Raw genomic sequence first — 17,830 nt, forward strand, 5'->3', positions numbered from 1 at the left:
CTCTGTCTCCTACCTGACCTCTCCTGCTCAACCTCTCACTGCTCGTCCGCCCACCTCCTAGGCCCACTGCCTGGCCGGAGAGGCTGCTCCTGCAGACTCCATGCATCTCCCATTCTCATGATCCCACCAGCTGAGAGCCCAGTCTGAGCCACCGTGGCCTCCAAGCCCCGACCACTACAGTCAGTGTAACTCACTGATAGCTCACACACTCCCTTCAGGACTTGATCCAATTCCCCCAGTGCCACAAGGCCCTGCTCCCAGACCTCCTGCCCTGACTCATAAAGCCACGTAGCGCTCAGACCCTGAGACTCCAACCCTCATCCCTCCAACCGTGTGCTCTGACTCCAAGCGAACGCTACTCCCATAGCCCCCAGACCGACCACCTAGTAAGGCAGATGGCCTTGGAGCCAGGCTTCTTGGCCTCAAATCCTGGCTCTGGCGCTTCCTAGCTGTGTGACCTTGGGCGTATTACTTATCTTCCGTTTCCTCATCTGCAAAATGGGACTGATAATCCCTACCTCACACCCTCCCAGGAGAGGATTAAATGACATCTTGCCTGTAAAGTGCCTGACACATGTAGATGCTCGACAAACTGGACCTACTATTAATAGGCTGAGTCCACCGCTGTACTTTCTCCTGGGTCCTTGTTTTGACCACTGACCCATTAGCTGACCCCATTGAGTCCCAACAAAACCTCACCAGGTCCCAGAGTGAGTCCCTACAGGTTCTGATCCCCAAAGCCTGGCAGCTTCTCTCAGTGACTCCTACCTCTATCCTTATCCCCTAGCCCAGGTGGACCCTGTGACCCTCTCACTCATCCCCAAGACCTTCTACATGACCCTGACCTCCTCCCCTTTATTCTCTCCAAACGCTCCCTGAATCCAGGATCCTGCACTGACCCTTGCCCTCCCACGGAGCACTGATTCCTCCCTGTCTTGCAGGCTCTCCAAGTGGCCCGGCAGTTCCTGCTGCAGCAGGCCTCGGGCCTGAGCTCCCCAGGGAACAATGACAGCAAGCAGTCGGCCTCTGCCGTGCAGGTGAGGAGGAGGCCCTGCTGTACTGGGCTGGGCTGGGGCCGGGTCGGAGGGTGGGCTTGGCACCGAGGGAGGGGAAGGACCGGCTGGGGAATTGCTCTGGCCCCATCCCCAGTGCCAGGGAGGGGGCGGCTCTCCAGAGGGGATTGCAGTCACTGCAGGGGCAGGAGAAGAAACACCACCTTCTCATCTGCACCTGACCGCCCAGCCCTTCCTCTACCAAGCCTCACATCTGGCGCTCAGAGTTTGAGTCTGCTTGAGCCCTCTGTCTCTGTACCTGTCTGCCTGCCTCCTCTTCCCTGGCTCTGCGCCCAGGGCCTCTCCCTGGCACTTCCGGGTCACTGGGCCCGTCCCTCTCTGCTCCCCTCCAGGCTGTCTCACTTGCTGAGACCACCACGCCCTCCCCCCACCTCCTCGTCTCTCACCCACCAGCTCTCTCTGTCTCCCCACGTTTCCTGTCTCTTGGTGTCTCTGTGTCTCTTTTGTTTTCCTTTGCACAGTCTGCCCTTTTTGTCCCCCTCTCCCTTCCCCGCAGCGTGCCGGCCCATCTGGCTGGCTGGGGGAGGGGAGGGGAGATGGGGTTGGGGGCGGGGGGGGGGGGGTAAGCCAGGCCTTCTGTTTACCTTTTGTGTCACAAAGAACTTGGGAGAATTGCCGTCTGAGTCGGGGTGGGTCACAGCTCCGCCGGCAGCCCGCTCCCCTCCCCCTAGCTCCCCTCCCTCCCTGGCTCCCCTCCCCCTCCCACCCCCCACAGCCGGGCTTCCTCGCTCTCCCCACCCCTCTTGGGGGGGGGCGGGGGGAGAGGGGTGGTGGCTCCAAATTGGGGAGGGGACTAAGCGGGGCTTTGGAAGGAAGTTTATCTAAGGGAGGAAGGGTGAGCACGATCCGATCCGCAAAGCGCTGAAGCCTGAAGGGTGGGGTGCTGAGGGAGTGGGGCGACGAGAGGAGCAGGGCAGGGAGGGGGTACAGGGTGGCCGGAGAAGGACCCGGGACTGGGTTTGTCCTGGGGCAGATTCCAGTGCTCTGTGGCTCCACGGGCACATCTGGGTTTTCTGTGAAACAAGCTTACATTCCGAAGGTACTTTCCAGAAGTTGAAGGTGCTGGACAGGACAGTTGTGGGGCCTGAGCAGTGACCCTCTTTTAAAAGTCTCCAACCTAATGAGACAGCCCTCAGGGGGAGGAGTTGGGCAAAGAGGGGTAGTGGCCTGGGCGGGGAAGGGGAGGACAGTTCGGATAAGCCACTAACGGGAATGAGGTAGTAGGTTCTCATGCCCCCGTAGTGTCAGGACTGGGTCTCTTTGAATTCGGGAGCCCCCCATATACTCCCTGGGTCTGAAGTGGCCCTCGGGCTACTGTTCTGAATCTGTTCTGAATTTTCTACCCTGGGCCCAGCCTAGTACCTGCTTCTAAGAACAGGGAAGGGTAGGCTGGGGAACAGTAGGAATGTTCCCCAGCCCAGAGAGGATCTCCAGACCCAAGTAAGAGGGAGGGAGCTGGATGGTGGTTGGAGGGACTGAGGTCAGACATCAAGAAGGACTTTGCAGCAGGGTAAGAAGGGTAGGATCTGAAATAATTAAGAAAGGAAAGGAGGCTGTGGAATCTTCCTTCGGAGATCACCCCCACCCCCAAAAAACGAGAGGGGTCGCTCAACAAACACTTACTCAGTACTTCCTAAACTGACAACGTTTGCAGAGTGCTTACCATGTATGATGGGCTGGGAGGAGCAGGGATGGTACCTGACACGGAGGAAGCTTATTTCGAGGCTGAGGGTTGGGATGGATACAATTTGGTGCCAGCATCAAGGACCCAAACTCAACCTCTTAAGTATGGGGATCGGGGTCCCTGGGTGTGTGGGGAGACTAGGCCAGAGCTTAGTTTAGGTTCAACTCCCTTGCAAATGACCAGAAGGTAGTCCTCAGTCCTGGCTGGAGCTGCAGCAAGAAAGATCGTGGTGAGACACCAAGAAGAACTTCTAGAAATGGCAAGGGGGCTGAGAAGATGAGACGAAGACTGGGCACAGCTAAGGGGCCTGCCCTAGCCAACCTTCTGCCCAAACTCCCAGCTACCTGTGCTGCCTTCTGTGACTGAGCTCTCCCTGCCCGGGGCCCAGGCGCCAGGGACAAACCAGGCAGTCTCCAGGCTGGAGCTGGAGACCTAATATGGTTTTAGAAACTCTTCTGAAGCTGGCTCTAAGAGAGGGGTGGTGAACATGGCTGGGAGGTGAGTGGGCAGGCAATCCTGCCTTGAGTTGGGGACCACTGGGAAAGAGGCTGCCATCGATCTGCATTACCCACTTGATTCAGGCCCCAGATCAACAAAATATGCTCTCCCCTCTCCCACCACCAGCCTTGAGTTCTTAGAAAAGCTATTTCTAGGCCCGGGACCCCATACGGGGTCAGAAGCCCCACTTCCTTGGAGATTATGAACCTGAGGGTGGGGATGAGAGGCAAGGAAGGTATCCAGGGTTGGGGCTCCAGGCTCCTGGAGAAGTTCAGACATGGCCCCAAGAACCCCCATCTCCCCAAGCCCGGAGAACCATCGGGCCAGGGCTCTGTACTGGGGACTGCAGTTCACTACTATGCTAAGCACGCGGCAGCATCACAGTGTATGCGGGAAGGTGTGAGTTCTGGAGCTGGTTGTTTGGGTTAAAATCCTGGCTCTGCCCCTTGTCAGCTGTGTGACTTTGGACAAGTTTCTTAACCTTTCTGGGCCTGAGTTGCCTCATCTGCAAAATGGGGCTAATAACAGCATCTATCCCCTAGGATGGTGAGGATAAAACGAGATGATTTTGTAAATGACCTAGTGTCTGCCCCACGGTGATGATTTACATGGTGGTCGGAGGGCTCCAGGCCTGAGCAGGGTCCCCGAGGGAGGGGCTGGAGGCAGCTGTCGGCATTTTGCCCGGGGCTCACACTGCCAGGGCTTTTGTAAGCATTTAGCTGCCCTGGCTGCCCTCCAGATGGTGACTCACGGGCCTCGCTGGGCTGACTAGCTGACGGTGCCCATCCTGACACATCCCAGCCTGGTGAGGGGTCAGTGGGGACACCAGGGGAGCTCCAGCTCACTCCTCAGAACCCCCAGGGATGTGAGGGGAAGGGATGGGCTCAGCCAGCTCAGGAGATAGCAGGCAGCCGCCACCTCACTGACCTTTCTTGACCCTGCTGGGCCACCTTCAAGACAAGTACACACAAGGTAATCCATCCAGATTACCGCAGCCGCCTCTCCAGCCTGCAGCTCAGCCAACTGGCAGGAGCAGCAGGGGCCAGGGAGGCCTTCCAAGGTCATCTCTTCCATTCCCCTGCCTCCAAGTAGGAAAGCCCCAAGGAAGGAAATACCACATCCTTTCCTGCAGGCCACTCGCGGTGACTCACACCCCTGGTGCCTGGAAAGACCTCCTGGGTGTCTAGGCTCAGTCTCCTCGGCTGGGGGCCCTGTCCATCTCCTCTAGTTCAGTTCTCACAGCCGTGAGCATGGGAGGCCCAGAGCTTTTGCCCAAAGTGACCCTTGCCACGTAACGGCCCTGGGGCCGGAACGTTGGGGCCCTGGCGCGCCTAAGGTGCACTCGTGGAGGAGGGGAGGGAAAGAAGGGGAAAGGAAAATCCAGAATGTTTTAAAAAGTAATTTTCTTTACATTTGTGTAGAATTTCATGGCCATACAAATCACTTTCACTTACTTCTTCCCCCACTGTCCCTCTAGGCCTCGGTTTTCTCACCTCTAAAATGGTGACGATGATGGTACCCTCCTCCCAGGGCTGCGGTGAGGATTCGGGGAGATAATACACATAAAAGGCTTAGCCAGGCACCTGGCACGCCTGGCATGTAGTCAGCCGCCACCAACATGATCTTGAGTAGTCCTGTGGAGCGGGGAGGGCAGCTGTGCCAAAGCCCAGTTAGCAGATGCAGAAAGTGAGGCAATTTCAAAAGATAGTCAGTGTCAGGGACAAGAACCTGGGTCATCTGACTCAGAAATCCAGGGCTCTGAGCTCCACCATGTTGGGGGCCCCCGTGTCAAAGGACAGGCAGCTGCCTCGGGGGCACCCAGCAAAGGATACAGGCTGGCTCTGCAAGGGGGGGCTGGATGTGTGCCACGGCCTGCCCCTCCGAGAGTGGGAACCAGAGGAGCCCTGCAGCCTGGCTTTCCCGAGCCTCCCCAGGAGACAGTTGTAAAGAGAGGTTGGCCCTTGGGATCTCTAGCCTCATCGAACCCTTGAGCTCCCTGGATGGTTCCATTTCCACACACTCTCCTAACCCTTCTCAAGACCTGCTCTGAGCGGCGGGGGGACAGGCGGTGTGGGATGTGGGAACATAGGGAACTGCAGAGCACACAGACCTGCACCTGAGTCCCAACGCTGCCGCTTAAGGCTCGTCGTTAGAGGCCCCTCAGAGCCTTCATTCACACGGTGTGGCCGTGGCTAAAAAGCTAGGTGCCCCTTCCAGGGATGTTTGCACAGAGATGGCTGCAGTAAAGGAGGGGAGCCCAGGGCTGGGGCTCAGCCACTAGTGAAGGGGGGGCAAGAAGAGGTGGGGGCAGTGAGACTTACCGATGTCCCTGGAGCCACTGCACTTCCCCCCGTTGCTCCTCTGCCTGGGGATGCCCTCACTGGTGGCTTGAGGCTGAGCCTTGCCCCTGCCAGGGATCCTGAATGGAACCAACTCCTCCTCTTCTGCCCCGCCTGTGGGGCTGGGGGAAGGTGAAAGGGCCCAGGAATCCACTGGGGACATAACCTGTGCTGTCCTGACCAGGACAAGTCTCTGCAAGACACTCCCCCTGGACTGGCCCACCGGCACCCCTCCCTCCCTGCCCCAGGGTTGATCTGCCAAGAAGGTAACTCAACTCTGGGGAGCACACACTTGGTGAGTGCCTGCCATGTGCCAGCTCTGCTAGGGCTGGGGAGTGAGACGGGAGATTACAGACTTGTGCACACGGAGCTTGAAGCGCGATGGGGGTGGCCGATCGCCCTGTCAGGACACCTGTCCTGCTAAAACAGGGCATCAAGACAGTGCTGCAGCTTGGACCACCCAGGCTATGACTGCACAGGCTAGGGGTTTCAGGGGAGGTGGGAACTGGGAAAAGAATGATGATACTGCTTTTCCCTGAACCTTTTGCCTGTAGCTAGATTCTCTGGGCCTCCTACAGAGGCCTCACCCAGGGCAGGGGGCAGACAGCTGCCCTACTATGAGAATCTTGCAAGTTCCTGCTGGAAGGAGGCGTCTCTGTTTTATGGTGGAGGAAACTGACACCTCAGAGACAGCCAGTGAATGGCTGGAGGTCACTTGGCAAGTTCATTGCAGAGCGAGGAGGAGCAGCCCGCCTCTCCCCGCGTCTCTGCATGGCGTTCTTTCCACCCCACTGGGACCTAGTTAGGTGATGACACGTACACACTCACACAGGGTGGCCCTCACGGTGCTCCCTGGGCGTCAGCTCCCGGTCACTGTGTGTGCCGTCTAGACAGGTGTGCTGGAGCACGTGACACGCATGTGAGAGGGGCCAAAGTCCAGGTCCTCATGCCATGTGGGCTACAGTTTGAAACCTTCCCATCCATGGCTGCAGGCTGCCCTCCTGGCCAGGCCCACCTTGTGGGTCGTGTTCTCAGAACAGACTGAGCTGGAGTGAGCAGTGGCTAGGTGCTGCCCCTCCCCATCACTGGGGGAGAAACCCTGCAAAGCATGGGTTCTACTAACCAGTGTCGCTGGGGTCTAATCTTTGTGCACCAAAGACAGCACATCCTGCAATAATGTCCAACCGCTTGCAGGCTCTGTTCTAAGTACTAACTCATTAGCCCTCGTGATGACCTTAAGAGGCAGGCACTATCGCTACTTCCATTTCAGAGACGAGAAAACCAAGAACAAGGGAGGTGAGTCACTTGTCCAGAGACGCACAGCTAGCAGGTGGCAGAGCCAGAATGTGAGCCCAGGCAGCTCACTGCGGAGCTGCTCTGCCCTGCTGTGGGCAGGGGCTTGGGCGCGGACCCTCCCCGGGGTGGGGCAGAGGTGAGGGGCTGACGCGGCCGAATCTCACAGGTGCCCGTGTCGGTGGCCATGATGTCGCCGCAGATGCTCACCCCCCAGCAGATGCAGCAGATCCTGTCGCCCCCACAGCTGCAGGCCTTGCTCCAGCAGCAGCAGGCGCTCATGCTGCAGCAGGTGAGTCTGGCCCCGGGGCCGCCCAGGAGATAAGGGAGAGGAGGGTGAGGTGTTCCAGGCACTGGCCTCCCCACTCCCACCCTGTTTACTACCAACATCACCAAAGGCCAAAGCAGTGGCAGAAACCAGAGAGACCGCTCCGGCCGGACTGACCTGCATTCCTCCAGGACAGCTGGGGAGGGGTCAGAGGTCAGGCCTCGCCCACACACCCCCATACGGCCTCACAGCGCCCCACCTGTATCTCCAAACCCCAGGGGAGGACAGAGAACATGCTGGTACTTCATCCTCACCCACCAAGGGAGGGGGAGGCTCCCCTCTCCCCTCTCCGTCCAGGCTCTGCTCTGGGAGAGCCTCTCTCGGAGCAGACATCTCCCTGCGGGGCCGTCTGTTTCACAGCAGCCCAGTCACGGGAGGGTTGGCCGTTGCTTTGGGGTCAGCAGTCCCCCGCGTGCTAACCCACTCCCACCCTGCTGTCGACCCCCAGCTGCAGGAATATTACAAGAAGCAGCAAGAGCAGCTCCACTTACAACTCCTCACGCAGCAGCAGGCTGGGAAGCAGCAACCCAAAGAGGTAAGGGGCTCGGGCAGGGCTGGATGTGCCCCTCAAAGGACCCCCGCCCCTCGCCTGCAGCGCCAGCCCTCTCCTAGCCAGGGGCTGGGAGTCCCAAAGTGGTCAGGACAGAATGGTCTTGTGGGGATAGTAGAAAAACCAGGAAAGGCTGGGGGACCGGATGGGGGGATGGAGGCCCACATTCCACCACCTCCCCTCAACCCCATTCAGACCTCCTCTCCTCGCTCTGTGTTGTTGGATTAGGAGAGCAGAAGGGCTGAGCCCTGTGTTACCTGAGCACATACGCGTAGACGGGTATGTGAGTGTTGGATGGTCCGCACTCATGACCGGCTGCCTCGTGGTCATGCCCTCTTCCTGCCTGCTTGTCTGTTAGTGACCCAGCACCTCAGCCCTCTAGCCTGGTTCTGAAAATCTTTCAGTCCCTCCCCTCAGCCCTGCCCCAACTTCTGTTGCTTCTTGTAACATCCTGCCCTGCATCTCCAGAGAACTCCCCAGCCTGCACCCCCTGCCCCATCTGGGCCACAGTGCCTTCTGAGCTTCCATACCAGGCCCTGCAGTGCCCCCCACCCCGTGTCCCAGACACGCACTTCCCTCCTGCTGGCCAAACCACAGCCAAGTTCGAGTTGCCTCTTCCCAGGAGGCTGCCCTGCTGACCCCCAGTCATTCCCTCCCGCCCTCAGCCTCCCCCTCAAAGGTCTCCTCTTTGCTTCCTTCTCTGCATTGTCTCTAGGCTGAATAGCCAGCCCACCACCCCACCTCCAGGGCAGGTGGGCTGAGCCATCCCTGCCTCCAGAGCCCGGGACAGGCTCAGCTCCTGGGGCTCAGAAAAGGCTTGCTGACAGACTGACTGCCAGTGCTTGTGTGAAGTACTGAATCTGGGGGTGGGGGGGCGGGGGGAGCAGGGCCAGAGCAGGAGAGAGGGAGCCACTAAGAGCAGAGTGAGCAAGTGCGGGCAGGCGGCGGGCACCTGGGCAGCAGTGATGTGACTGTTCCCTAGCCTGGGTCCTGATGACCTGTCGATACTGATCTTTGAAAGTCCCGTCAGACGCCTTGATTCTCTGTATCTAAGAAGCAAGAGAGGAGAGGAGCTGGAGGGGAGAAGGCCCCCTCCTCAGAGCGGAAGGGGGGCACCCCGGGCATGTGGGAAGGGTGCCCGCCAGGCGGGAGTGGCCCCTGGAGTCTGACAGGCTCATCCATCATTGTGATGAGAGCCCCCCGCGCCCCCCAGGCGAGCACAGCTGTGGTGCGGGAGCCGAAGCAGCGGAAGGAGGGAGGCGGGAGCGGGGAGGGCGTCGTGCTGCGTGTCTGGGTCTGGCCGTGTGTGTCTGCGCGCGTGCGTGCGTGCGTGCGTGCGTGTGTGTGTGTGTGTGTGCGTGCGTGTTTCCTGCGAGGAGGCATGCAGCCCTATGGAAGCTGGGCCGGGAGCAGGGAGGCTGCAGCTGCGGACACCACAACGACAGCTCCGGGGGCCGACAGGCCCTGGGAGGGGGCGGCCGCAGGGTGGGGGCCAGATGGCACGCCTGAGGCTGATGGTACCCCTCTCTGCCCGCCCCCTCGGGCCCCCCACCAGGCCCTGGGGAACAAGCAGCTGGCCTTCCAGCAGCAGCTCCTGCAAATGCAACAGCTGCAGCAACAGCACCTGCTCAACCTGCAGAGACAGGGGCTGGTCAGCCTGCAGCCCGGCCAAGGTGAGTGCCCGCCCCTCAGCCAGCCCCAGCCCCACACCCTCGCTGTCCCCGCTCCCGGGAGTGAGGTGGGGGCCCCGTGCGTTCCTGGGGCCCGGCCAGCCTCCCCTCTCTCTCCCTCCCATCGCAGCCGTGTGCCCGACGGACCTGCCCCAGCTGTGGAAGGGCGAGGGTGCCCCCGGGCAGCCCGCCGAGGACAGCGTTAAGCAGGAGGGGCTGGACCTCACCGGCACGGCCACCACCGCTACCTCGTTCGCCGCCCCCCCCAAAGTCTCACCCCCCCTCTCCCACCACACCCTGCCCAACGGACAGCCCACTGTGCTCACACCTCGGAGAGACAGGTATGGGGCTCCGGCTGGGAGGAGGTGCTGCAGACCTGCCCGGGGACTGGCCTTGACCCTGAGGGCTAGCACCTGTGGTAGAGGCTGGGGTGGGGTTGTGGAGCTCAGGGATGGGCAGGTTTGCCTCTCCCGGGGCACGCACAACTGTGCCTGGCCTCTGGGGAACCTGTATTAGGGACAGAAACGTCATCAGTAGGAGAGCTGGGACTGGGCGGGACCCAGGGCTGCCAGGGTCTTCAGGGTCCCTGACCACCATCTCCCTCCTGCCCTCCCAGCTCCTCCCACGAGGAGACGCCCGGCTCCCACCCCCTCTACGGACACGGAGAGTGCAAGTGGCCAGGCTGTGAGACCCTGTGTGAAGACCTGGGCCAGTTTATCAAGTAGGTGTCAGCCCCACTCTCCTTTGCCCCCCAGCCTGCCTCCCCTAACAGGGCCCCTCATCCCCCAGCCTGCCACCCAGCTTGTCACTTCTTGCGCCTTCAGCCACCAGCTGTCCTGCCATCCTCACCCCGGGGGGGGGCCTCGTTCCTTCTCTGCCCCCCATCAACTCCCCGGTCACTCCTACCCCGTCTGCGGTCTGTATTTCCTGGGCCAGCAGCCTCCCCACCCCAACCCCAGGCTGCTGAGCCCAGCAGGTTGGGGGTGTGAGGAGAAGGAGAAGACTTCCCCCACTGCCCTCCCCGGCTTCCCCCAGCCCCAGCCCCGGAGAGCGACGGCCTAGTGACGGCCTTCGGGCCTGGCGGACAGGCGGCTGGCAGCAGGCAGCCAGCTGCCGTAGCCGTGCCAGGCTCTGTCACTGACTGATTAACTCCACTGTCTCCCAGACCCTCGCAGCATCAGGGTCAAACAAATTGTTTTCACGCTTCGTCAGAGGTTTACTTAATTAGTTCATTTGCAGTTAGATCTCTCTGTAGCTGGGGTTTTAGCAAAGACATCAAAGGAGGCTGACGAGAAGGCGGCTTCCTCCGATGCCCCGTTTTTGTTTTTGTTTTTTTCCCCATCCCTTTCCCTTCTTTGTATCTCTTGGTCTGTCTGCTTTCCAGGCTGTGGGCGGGATTAGAGGGTGGGTTGGGGTGGGTGGTGACAGCAGAACCAGGGCCAACTTTCTCTTCTCCACCCCCTCCTCCCCCGGAAGACACCTCAACACAGAGCACGCCCTGGACGACCGGAGCACAGCCCAGTGCCGCGTGCAGATGCAGGTGGTGCAGCAGCTGGAGATCCAGGTGTGGCCTCCGGCTGCGGGAGAGGGGCGTGGGGGGCTCCCACCCCTGCCTCACCCACAGCACTGACTTTCCAGGAGGGACTTAGGGGGTCTCATGGAAGGGTCATCGAATGCTTTCTAGGTCCTCGTTACCATGGTTGTAAGGTGAGGGCAGCCAGATTCTGAGGGGGAAACCAGGGCTGGGGGCCTCTCTGATGCGAGGTCCTGAAGAGACTCATACTAACACAAACAACAAAAATGGTGTGCATAGCTAACATACTGAGCCCTTACCTTGTGCTCTACTAAATACCTATGTGAGTCAAGGGATCCTCTGAACAACCTTATATGGTTGGTAGCTGCTATTATTATGCCCAATTTACAGATACAGAACACAGAGGCATAGAGAGGTGAAGTAACTTGCCTCTGATCACTCAGCCAGTGGGTGGCAGAGCTGGGATTGGAACCAGGGCAGTCTGGCCCCGGAGTCTACACTCTGCAGCACGGGATACTCAGGAGGCTGCTCAGGACAGGCCATCAGGCAGCCGATCGATGTTTACCCCTGTCCCTCTGGCACCTCGCAGAGCTCCCTGCGTGAGAGGGTGGTTGTAAAAGATCTATTGAATTTATGAATGGGGGGTGAATGAATCATTCATCCATTCCTGCCTCTCCATTCAGTGCGTGAGGGCACCCTCACACACAGGTGCCACTGAACTTGGGCGTTGTTCAGCCACAGCCTCTGCTCTTGATCGGGAGGCAAGGCGTGTGCTGTTGGGAAGAAGGGCCCCCAGAGTGCAGCGGCTGTGCGGGGGTCTAGGCTGGGGACACACAGTCTGGAGAAGCGGGGAGGGCTTCATGGAGCAGGCAGCCCCCAGTCCTGGCTTTGCGGGTGTGAGGGGCCAGAGGGGCAGGGAGAAGCCGAGGTCTTCCAGGAGCAAGGGACGGAGGGAGCTGGGGTACCAAGGGCGGGGGCGCATGGTGGTGACGGGCTTGGTATGTGGAGGAGGAGGGCCCGACTGCCCCCCCCCCGCCCCCTCCCCGCCACCAGGCACAACCCCTGCTCACCTCCCGCCTCTCCACAGCTCGCCAAGGAGAGCGAGCGGCTGCAGGCCATGATGGCCCATCTGCACATGCGGCCCTCGGAGCCCAAGCCCTTCAGTCAGCCAGTGAGTGACTCTCCCCTCCCTGCGGCCCTCCAAGAACCCGCCCCACCACGGGACCCCTCATCCTGTCGGCACTGGTCTCAGCATCCTCCCCGTTGCTCACAGCTGAACCCAGTCCCCGGCTCCTCCTCATTCTCCAAGGTGACCGTCTCCGCAGCGGACTCGTTCCCAGATGGTCTCGTACACCCCCCCACCTCGGCCGCTGCCCCTGTCACCCCCCTACGGCCCCCTGGCCTCGGCTCTGCCTCCCTGCACAGTGGGGGACCCGCCCGGCGGAGGACCAGCGACAAGTTCTGCTCCCCCATCTCCTCAGGTAAGGGCCGTGGGGAGGGGTGTCTTTCCCCAAGCTGGACCCCACTTCTGGCTACCTCAGCCTCTGCCTGTCTCCCCCAGAGCTGGCCCAGAATCATGAGTTCTACAAGAACGCCGACGTCCGGCCCCCCTTCACCTACGCCTCTCTCATCCGCCAGGTGAGCGTGGGAAGGTAGACGGAGTCCGGGGGGTGGGGGTGGGGGTGGGAGGCACACAGTCTGCACCCTTCCCTCAGGGTCCCGGGACCAGAGAACGTAACTTTCCATCTCACACTTGTCCTCTCCCACTCACACCTGCGTTTTCCTTCTCAGCCAGACGGCCCCTCACATGGGCTTCAGCTGAGCCATCCTGCTGGTCACGCAGGCCTGTCTGTGGGAGCACACACACTGTTGATGCCACTTACACCCCCCGTGTCATCCATACCCTCATTTCCACGTACACACACTCCCATGAGACAATTTTCTGATAGACTTATGGTCACTTGTAGTCTGTCTCCTTTTGTCTGTCTCTCTCAGATGCGCGCACACACGCACACACACACACACATCCACATGCCATCTCATGTTTAGGGTGCCCTTTACAAAAACCAGGATAAATTCCAAACAGTCCCCACCCCCGGACCTCTTTCTCCCAAGAATACTGCTTTCCTTCCCAGTCTAGGGCAGGGGCCCTTGGAGCCATTTTCCCTGCAGCAGAAGTTCACGTGCTCCTCGCACAAGTGCACGGCCCTCGAGGCTCGTGTTCCCTTTGGCCTCTGGCTGGGCTGTAACCAGCCTGCCCCTCTCGGGACCATGAAGCACCCCCAGTCTTGTCCACATGCTTCCGCAGCGGGTCTTCTCTGCTCTCAGATGAGTTAGGGGCCAGGCTGAGGGGAGCTGGGGCAGAGCACACAGGCCTGTGGCCCTTGCAGGCCCAGACTGAGGGTCTCTGTACTTCTTCCTTGTCCACAGGCCATCCTGGAAACCCCCGACAGGCAGCTGACCCTGAATGAGATCTATAACTGGTTCACCAGGATGTTCGCCTATTTCCGGAGAAACACGGCCACCTGGAAGGTGAGGCATGCCCGTTCCTCCTTGCCAGGGCCCCAGGCGGCCTTGGACATCTCCAGATCCCTTTGAGACCAAGGCTGCCTAACAGTCCCCTCAGGGTGGCAGTTCTATAGACGTGGCCCCACCAGGCCCCAGGCTGGGCCCTGGGCCCTGGGCCCCTCCACCTCCACCTCTCTGGAGCGCTCCCCCCATGGGCCCAAAAACCCCAGCCCCCTGAAGTAGGGCCTGCGGGAGTCGGTAGTGCCTGAGCCTGGTAGGGAGGCCTGGGTTACATTCACAGGAGACCCTCAGGGTTCAGAGTCCTCGGCTAAAGGCGCATGCTCTGAAGCCCAGGGTGGGTGGACGGAGGGGGCTCGCAGGCCTGGACACGTGGGTGGACCGAGATCCTGGACTGTAATACACTGGGGCACAAACACAAACGCTCACACTCTCCCCAGCTCTGCCATCAGTACCAGGAAGATAATTGTCTTCATCCAATTAGTCATTTTAACACCTTCAGCCATAAGAGTTTTCCTGGGGGATCAGAAACAGACAAGGGAGGGAACCTAGGAAAATGGGACACAAGAGTTGTGGGCTGGGACGCTAAGCCATTTTGTTTTTCTAGAGCCAGCATGGGGGGTACGAGTCTGGCTGTCTGATGGGTGAGAATATTAGGTTCTGTGCAGCAGGGTGGGAGGGGGTGAGGGGAAGGAGAAGGGAGTGTGGGTGCCCTGTGGGAAAGGACGGACACCCGGGAAGGAGTCCCCCACATCTCAGGACCTGAGGTGGATCCCTGGCTCTTGAGTCCCTCTGCTGGCCAGTGCAGAAGCTGCAGTTAAACAGCCTACCTCCCCGATCCCACCAGGTTTCAACAAGTGTCACTAGGGCCCCCTCCCTACCAGTGACCAGGACAAGGTGGGGTCTGTACAGGGCCCAGCCTTCTCTGCCTTCTCTGTGCTAAGTGCAGCAGGAGAGACTGCTCCGTGGCCTTCTGTATCCCCGTGCCCAATTCCCAAAGCTTGGCAAAGAGGCTGCAAGGCTGGGACAGCTGCTGTGATTGGCTGCGAGTGATGTCATTTCCTGCCAACCACAGTCCTGCCCTCTCTCTGAGCCCTCAGGGCCTTCTTGGAGCCACCTGGTTCAGTCTCCAACCTGCAGGCCAGTTTGGATACCACGTTTCGGAAATGATAGAGTCCTGTACAAACTTTAGGGATCATTACAATTGTTATGTAATGTTTACTTTAATATTGTATATTAATCCTCTACCTTTAGGGGAGTCAATGTGGAGCCTCACTGCCCTAGACAACCTCCTCCTTGGGGGCAGAGTGCCTCTCATCCACCTACCCTCCTTTCTCGTTCTCTCTTAACTGCATCACCCTCTGCAATCTCTACTTCTCTCCTTTCTTGAGGTCGGGAGGAGCTAGTTTAGGTGACTTTCTTAAACCCCTCGATGACCATCATGAAGCCACCTCTCCTGTAGCCCAGCCCCCTTGGGCCTTCATACCACCTTCGACTGGTGGCCCAGCCTTGGTCATCTCAGCGGCGTGTCTCCCTCCCAGGTCTTCACCTCCATCTCCCCTCCCCTAGTCTAGGTCCCAGCAAGCAGCCAGCTCATTGAGTGACCTTCCCATTTAACTGTGCTCTGCTGTTGCTTCTGTCACTGGGGGCACTGCCTGCGCCCTCCCTGTGGCCCAGCAGAATCCACCTCAGCTTGCGGTCTACTCTGACCTTCAGGATTTTTTGCCGCCAAGCTTCCATTCACGTCACTTGGGAAATGCACCCTGTGTACTCCCAATTCTATTTTCTTTTCCACCCCCACTTCCGACCCGTTTATCTGCCCCTTGAGGTCCCTCCTCTTCTCCTCAACTATTTCAGCTTCCTTTCCTTCCTCCTCCTTTACTCTCTTGGGCCCCCACCCTGGGATGCTGTCCACTCCAGACCAGGGCAGAAGGGTTGGGAGCTGGCGTGGGCCGGGCCAGCTGCCGTTCATCCGGGGACAGAGCTGCCATCTGCCAAGCTGATGGTACTCGCCAGCCCTCCCCCCGTGTCTGTCCCCTCCCAGGGCCCATGTTGTGGGCCTGTCCTTTTGTTTACGCAGCCCCTGCCAGACCCCTTAAATTGCCGTTAATGTTTCAGCGTAACGAATTAGTCTCTCATCACGAATCAGGCTTCGAAATGAGGGAAAAAAGCCCCAGTGAGGCCATCCTCGGAAATTGGGGTCATTCTCATTTGCAAAGCAGAGGATCGGAGCCCCGTAATGCGGGCAAATTTATTCCAAGGCAGGAGCCCCGGCGTGATTAGGCCCTTTGTAATTATCGCTCCAAGAGATTCCACTCCAGCCGCCCGCCTCCCTCGTGGATTAGCAAGCGAGTCGGAAAAATACACAGGATTTAATTAGAGGCAAATTAAAATTGGTAATGAAATCGGGCCAGTTGCAAGTGGCAAGAGTTGGAAGGGAGAAAGGGAGAGGGGATCGATCTCCAGGGGCATGGGCTGCCTGCCCAGCCTGCTTTCCTCCCCGTTTAGAAATGTAAAGAGGAGACAAGGATGGAGATGAGGTGCGGGAGGCTGAGGGGGGACAGGTAACAGGGACAGGGACGGCTGGGGCTGTGAAGTTGAGAGAGGAGAGCGTGGGGACAGAGCGAGGCACATGGTGGGCGGTGGTGGGGTGGATTAGGGCCCTAGCCCAGGTTCCCGGGGTGCGGGGGGAATTGGGCCAAGCACCCCTGCCCCCACCCAAGTGTCCTACAAACCGGATGACCTCAATTCCTGAAGTTATCCTGCTGGGAGGAGGCGGGACCGACAAGGTGACTTGTCCCTCCTCTTCTTGCTGTACAGTCACTAAACCCAGGCTCTCCTTCCTCTCAGCTTCCTTATGTTAACAAGTATGTATTAGGCCTCTGCTGTATACCTCATGCTCTCAGTAAGCCGTCTGTTCTGAGCCACGGCCCAAAGTCAAGGCTCCCACGCTCCAAGGTCAAGGAAGGTTGCAGTGAGGCTTCCTGAGTTATTCCCAAAACTTTCAAAGGCTTAATGGGAACTCTGTGTGCACCTGAGGTAAGGTGTCCCAGGCTCACTGAGGTGCCAGGACCTGAGTGTGGTCTCGTGCCGCTCAGAAGCCCTAACAGCTACGTGCATCGGACTAACGATGTTGAGAAAACAGATTATCGCTAACGAGGTATCATTCACTTGGTAGACAAGAGTTTTCCAACACGTGGCAGGGAGAAGGGAGCAGACAATACAACGGGCTGGCGGTGGTGAGGATGCCGGAGCCCCTGGCTCTAAGGGCCCAGAGGGGTCTTCCCTCGGCTCCAGCGGCATCTTCTCCTGCCCAGCCCTCCCCTGGCTTGTTGCTGGGGAAGGTGGGACTTGAGGACCCTCCTGTCTGTGCTCCCCCGAGTGGAGGAGGGGCCACCTCCGAGCGTCTGCTTCTTGTCACTGCGCCCCCAGAATGCAGTGCGACACAACCTCAGCCTGCACAAGTGCTTCGTGCGCGTGGAGAACGTCAAGGGCGCCGTGTGGACTGTGGACGAGCGGGAGTACCAGAAGCGGAGACCACCAAAGATGACGGGGTACGTGGGCCCACCCCCCCAGACCTCTCCAGGGTACCTCTCTGCCCCGGATCCTTCCCACTGTGGGGTCGGGGGTCGGGGGAGGAAAGGGGTGAAGGAGCCCAGGAGAGCCTGGGATCTCAGATGATTAGGAAGAGGGCATTTCTGTTTTTTGCTTCTGACTGAGGGAAGGAGCTGAGGGGAACCTGGCACCAGAGAGAGACAGAAGCCCAAAGTAGCCCCGGCCGGAGCCGAGGCGTGGGCAGGTGGCCGCCAGTGTGGCCGTTGGGGAGGGGGCTGCCATCCCCAGGGCCACTCTCCCCCATCTTATTGCAGGATGAGCCAGTCTGTGAGATCTCCAGGCCCCCCCCCTCTTCATTTTACAGGGAGAGGAGGCCCAGAGAGGACAAGGGGCTGGAGGGTGGTCACACAGCAGATTCCTGGCAGAGCTGGGTCTCTGACCTCTACCATGTAGCACTTCCAGTGGAAACTGAGGAACCTGGGGGAGGTTTCCTCTTTCAGCCTCCCTTCCAGCACCACCACCTCCCCGCACCGAGCACCCCACATGGGCTTGCCTGCGCATCTTGGGCCTCTGAAGCAAGTTAGATGGCTCTCTGTGGGCGCCTGTGCCCCTCAAAGATTCCTTCACCCCAGACAAGAGCCTCTCTACCCTCAGACAGCTGTGGGTGCTGGGGCAGGGCTGGGACCCGAAAAGGAAAGCCATTCCCTTCTGAGTGTCCCCACGTGCCAGGCACAATGGTTGGAATCTTCCTGTCCCCTTATCAGCTTGGAATCAGAAGAC

General features: G+C 59.5%; 1 protein-coding gene across 3 annotated transcripts in view; it reads left to right on the forward strand.

Moving 5' to 3' along the window:
• FOXP4 (forkhead box P4) overlaps positions 1-17,830 on the forward strand; it is a 202,140-nt gene that overhangs the window by 180,657 nt on the left and 3,653 nt on the right. For 2 of the 3 annotated variants that reach the window (XM_060308531.2, XM_030870782.3), the window contains 12 exons: positions 942-1,037; positions 7,057-7,179; positions 7,664-7,750; positions 9,321-9,438; positions 9,566-9,776; positions 10,052-10,156; positions 10,912-10,999; positions 12,057-12,140; positions 12,243-12,450; positions 12,531-12,607; positions 13,400-13,501; positions 16,928-17,049. In XM_060308531.2, the coding sequence (XP_060164514.1) occupies positions 942-1,037; positions 7,057-7,179; positions 7,664-7,750; positions 9,321-9,438; positions 9,566-9,776; positions 10,052-10,156; positions 10,912-10,999; positions 12,057-12,140; positions 12,243-12,450; positions 12,531-12,607; positions 13,400-13,501; positions 16,928-17,049 (1,421 nt within the window). The remainder of the gene's footprint in view (positions 1-941; positions 1,038-7,056; positions 7,180-7,663; positions 7,751-9,320; positions 9,439-9,565; positions 9,777-10,051; positions 10,157-10,911; positions 11,000-12,056; positions 12,141-12,242; positions 12,451-12,530; positions 12,608-13,399; positions 13,502-16,927; positions 17,050-17,830) is intronic. The other variant, XM_030870783.3, reaches the window with a different exon arrangement.

This window comes from Globicephala melas, chromosome 11 (genome assembly GCF_963455315.2).
Source record: "Globicephala melas chromosome 11, mGloMel1.2, whole genome shotgun sequence".
Classification (NCBI taxonomy): domain Eukaryota; kingdom Metazoa; phylum Chordata; class Mammalia; order Artiodactyla; family Delphinidae; genus Globicephala; species Globicephala melas.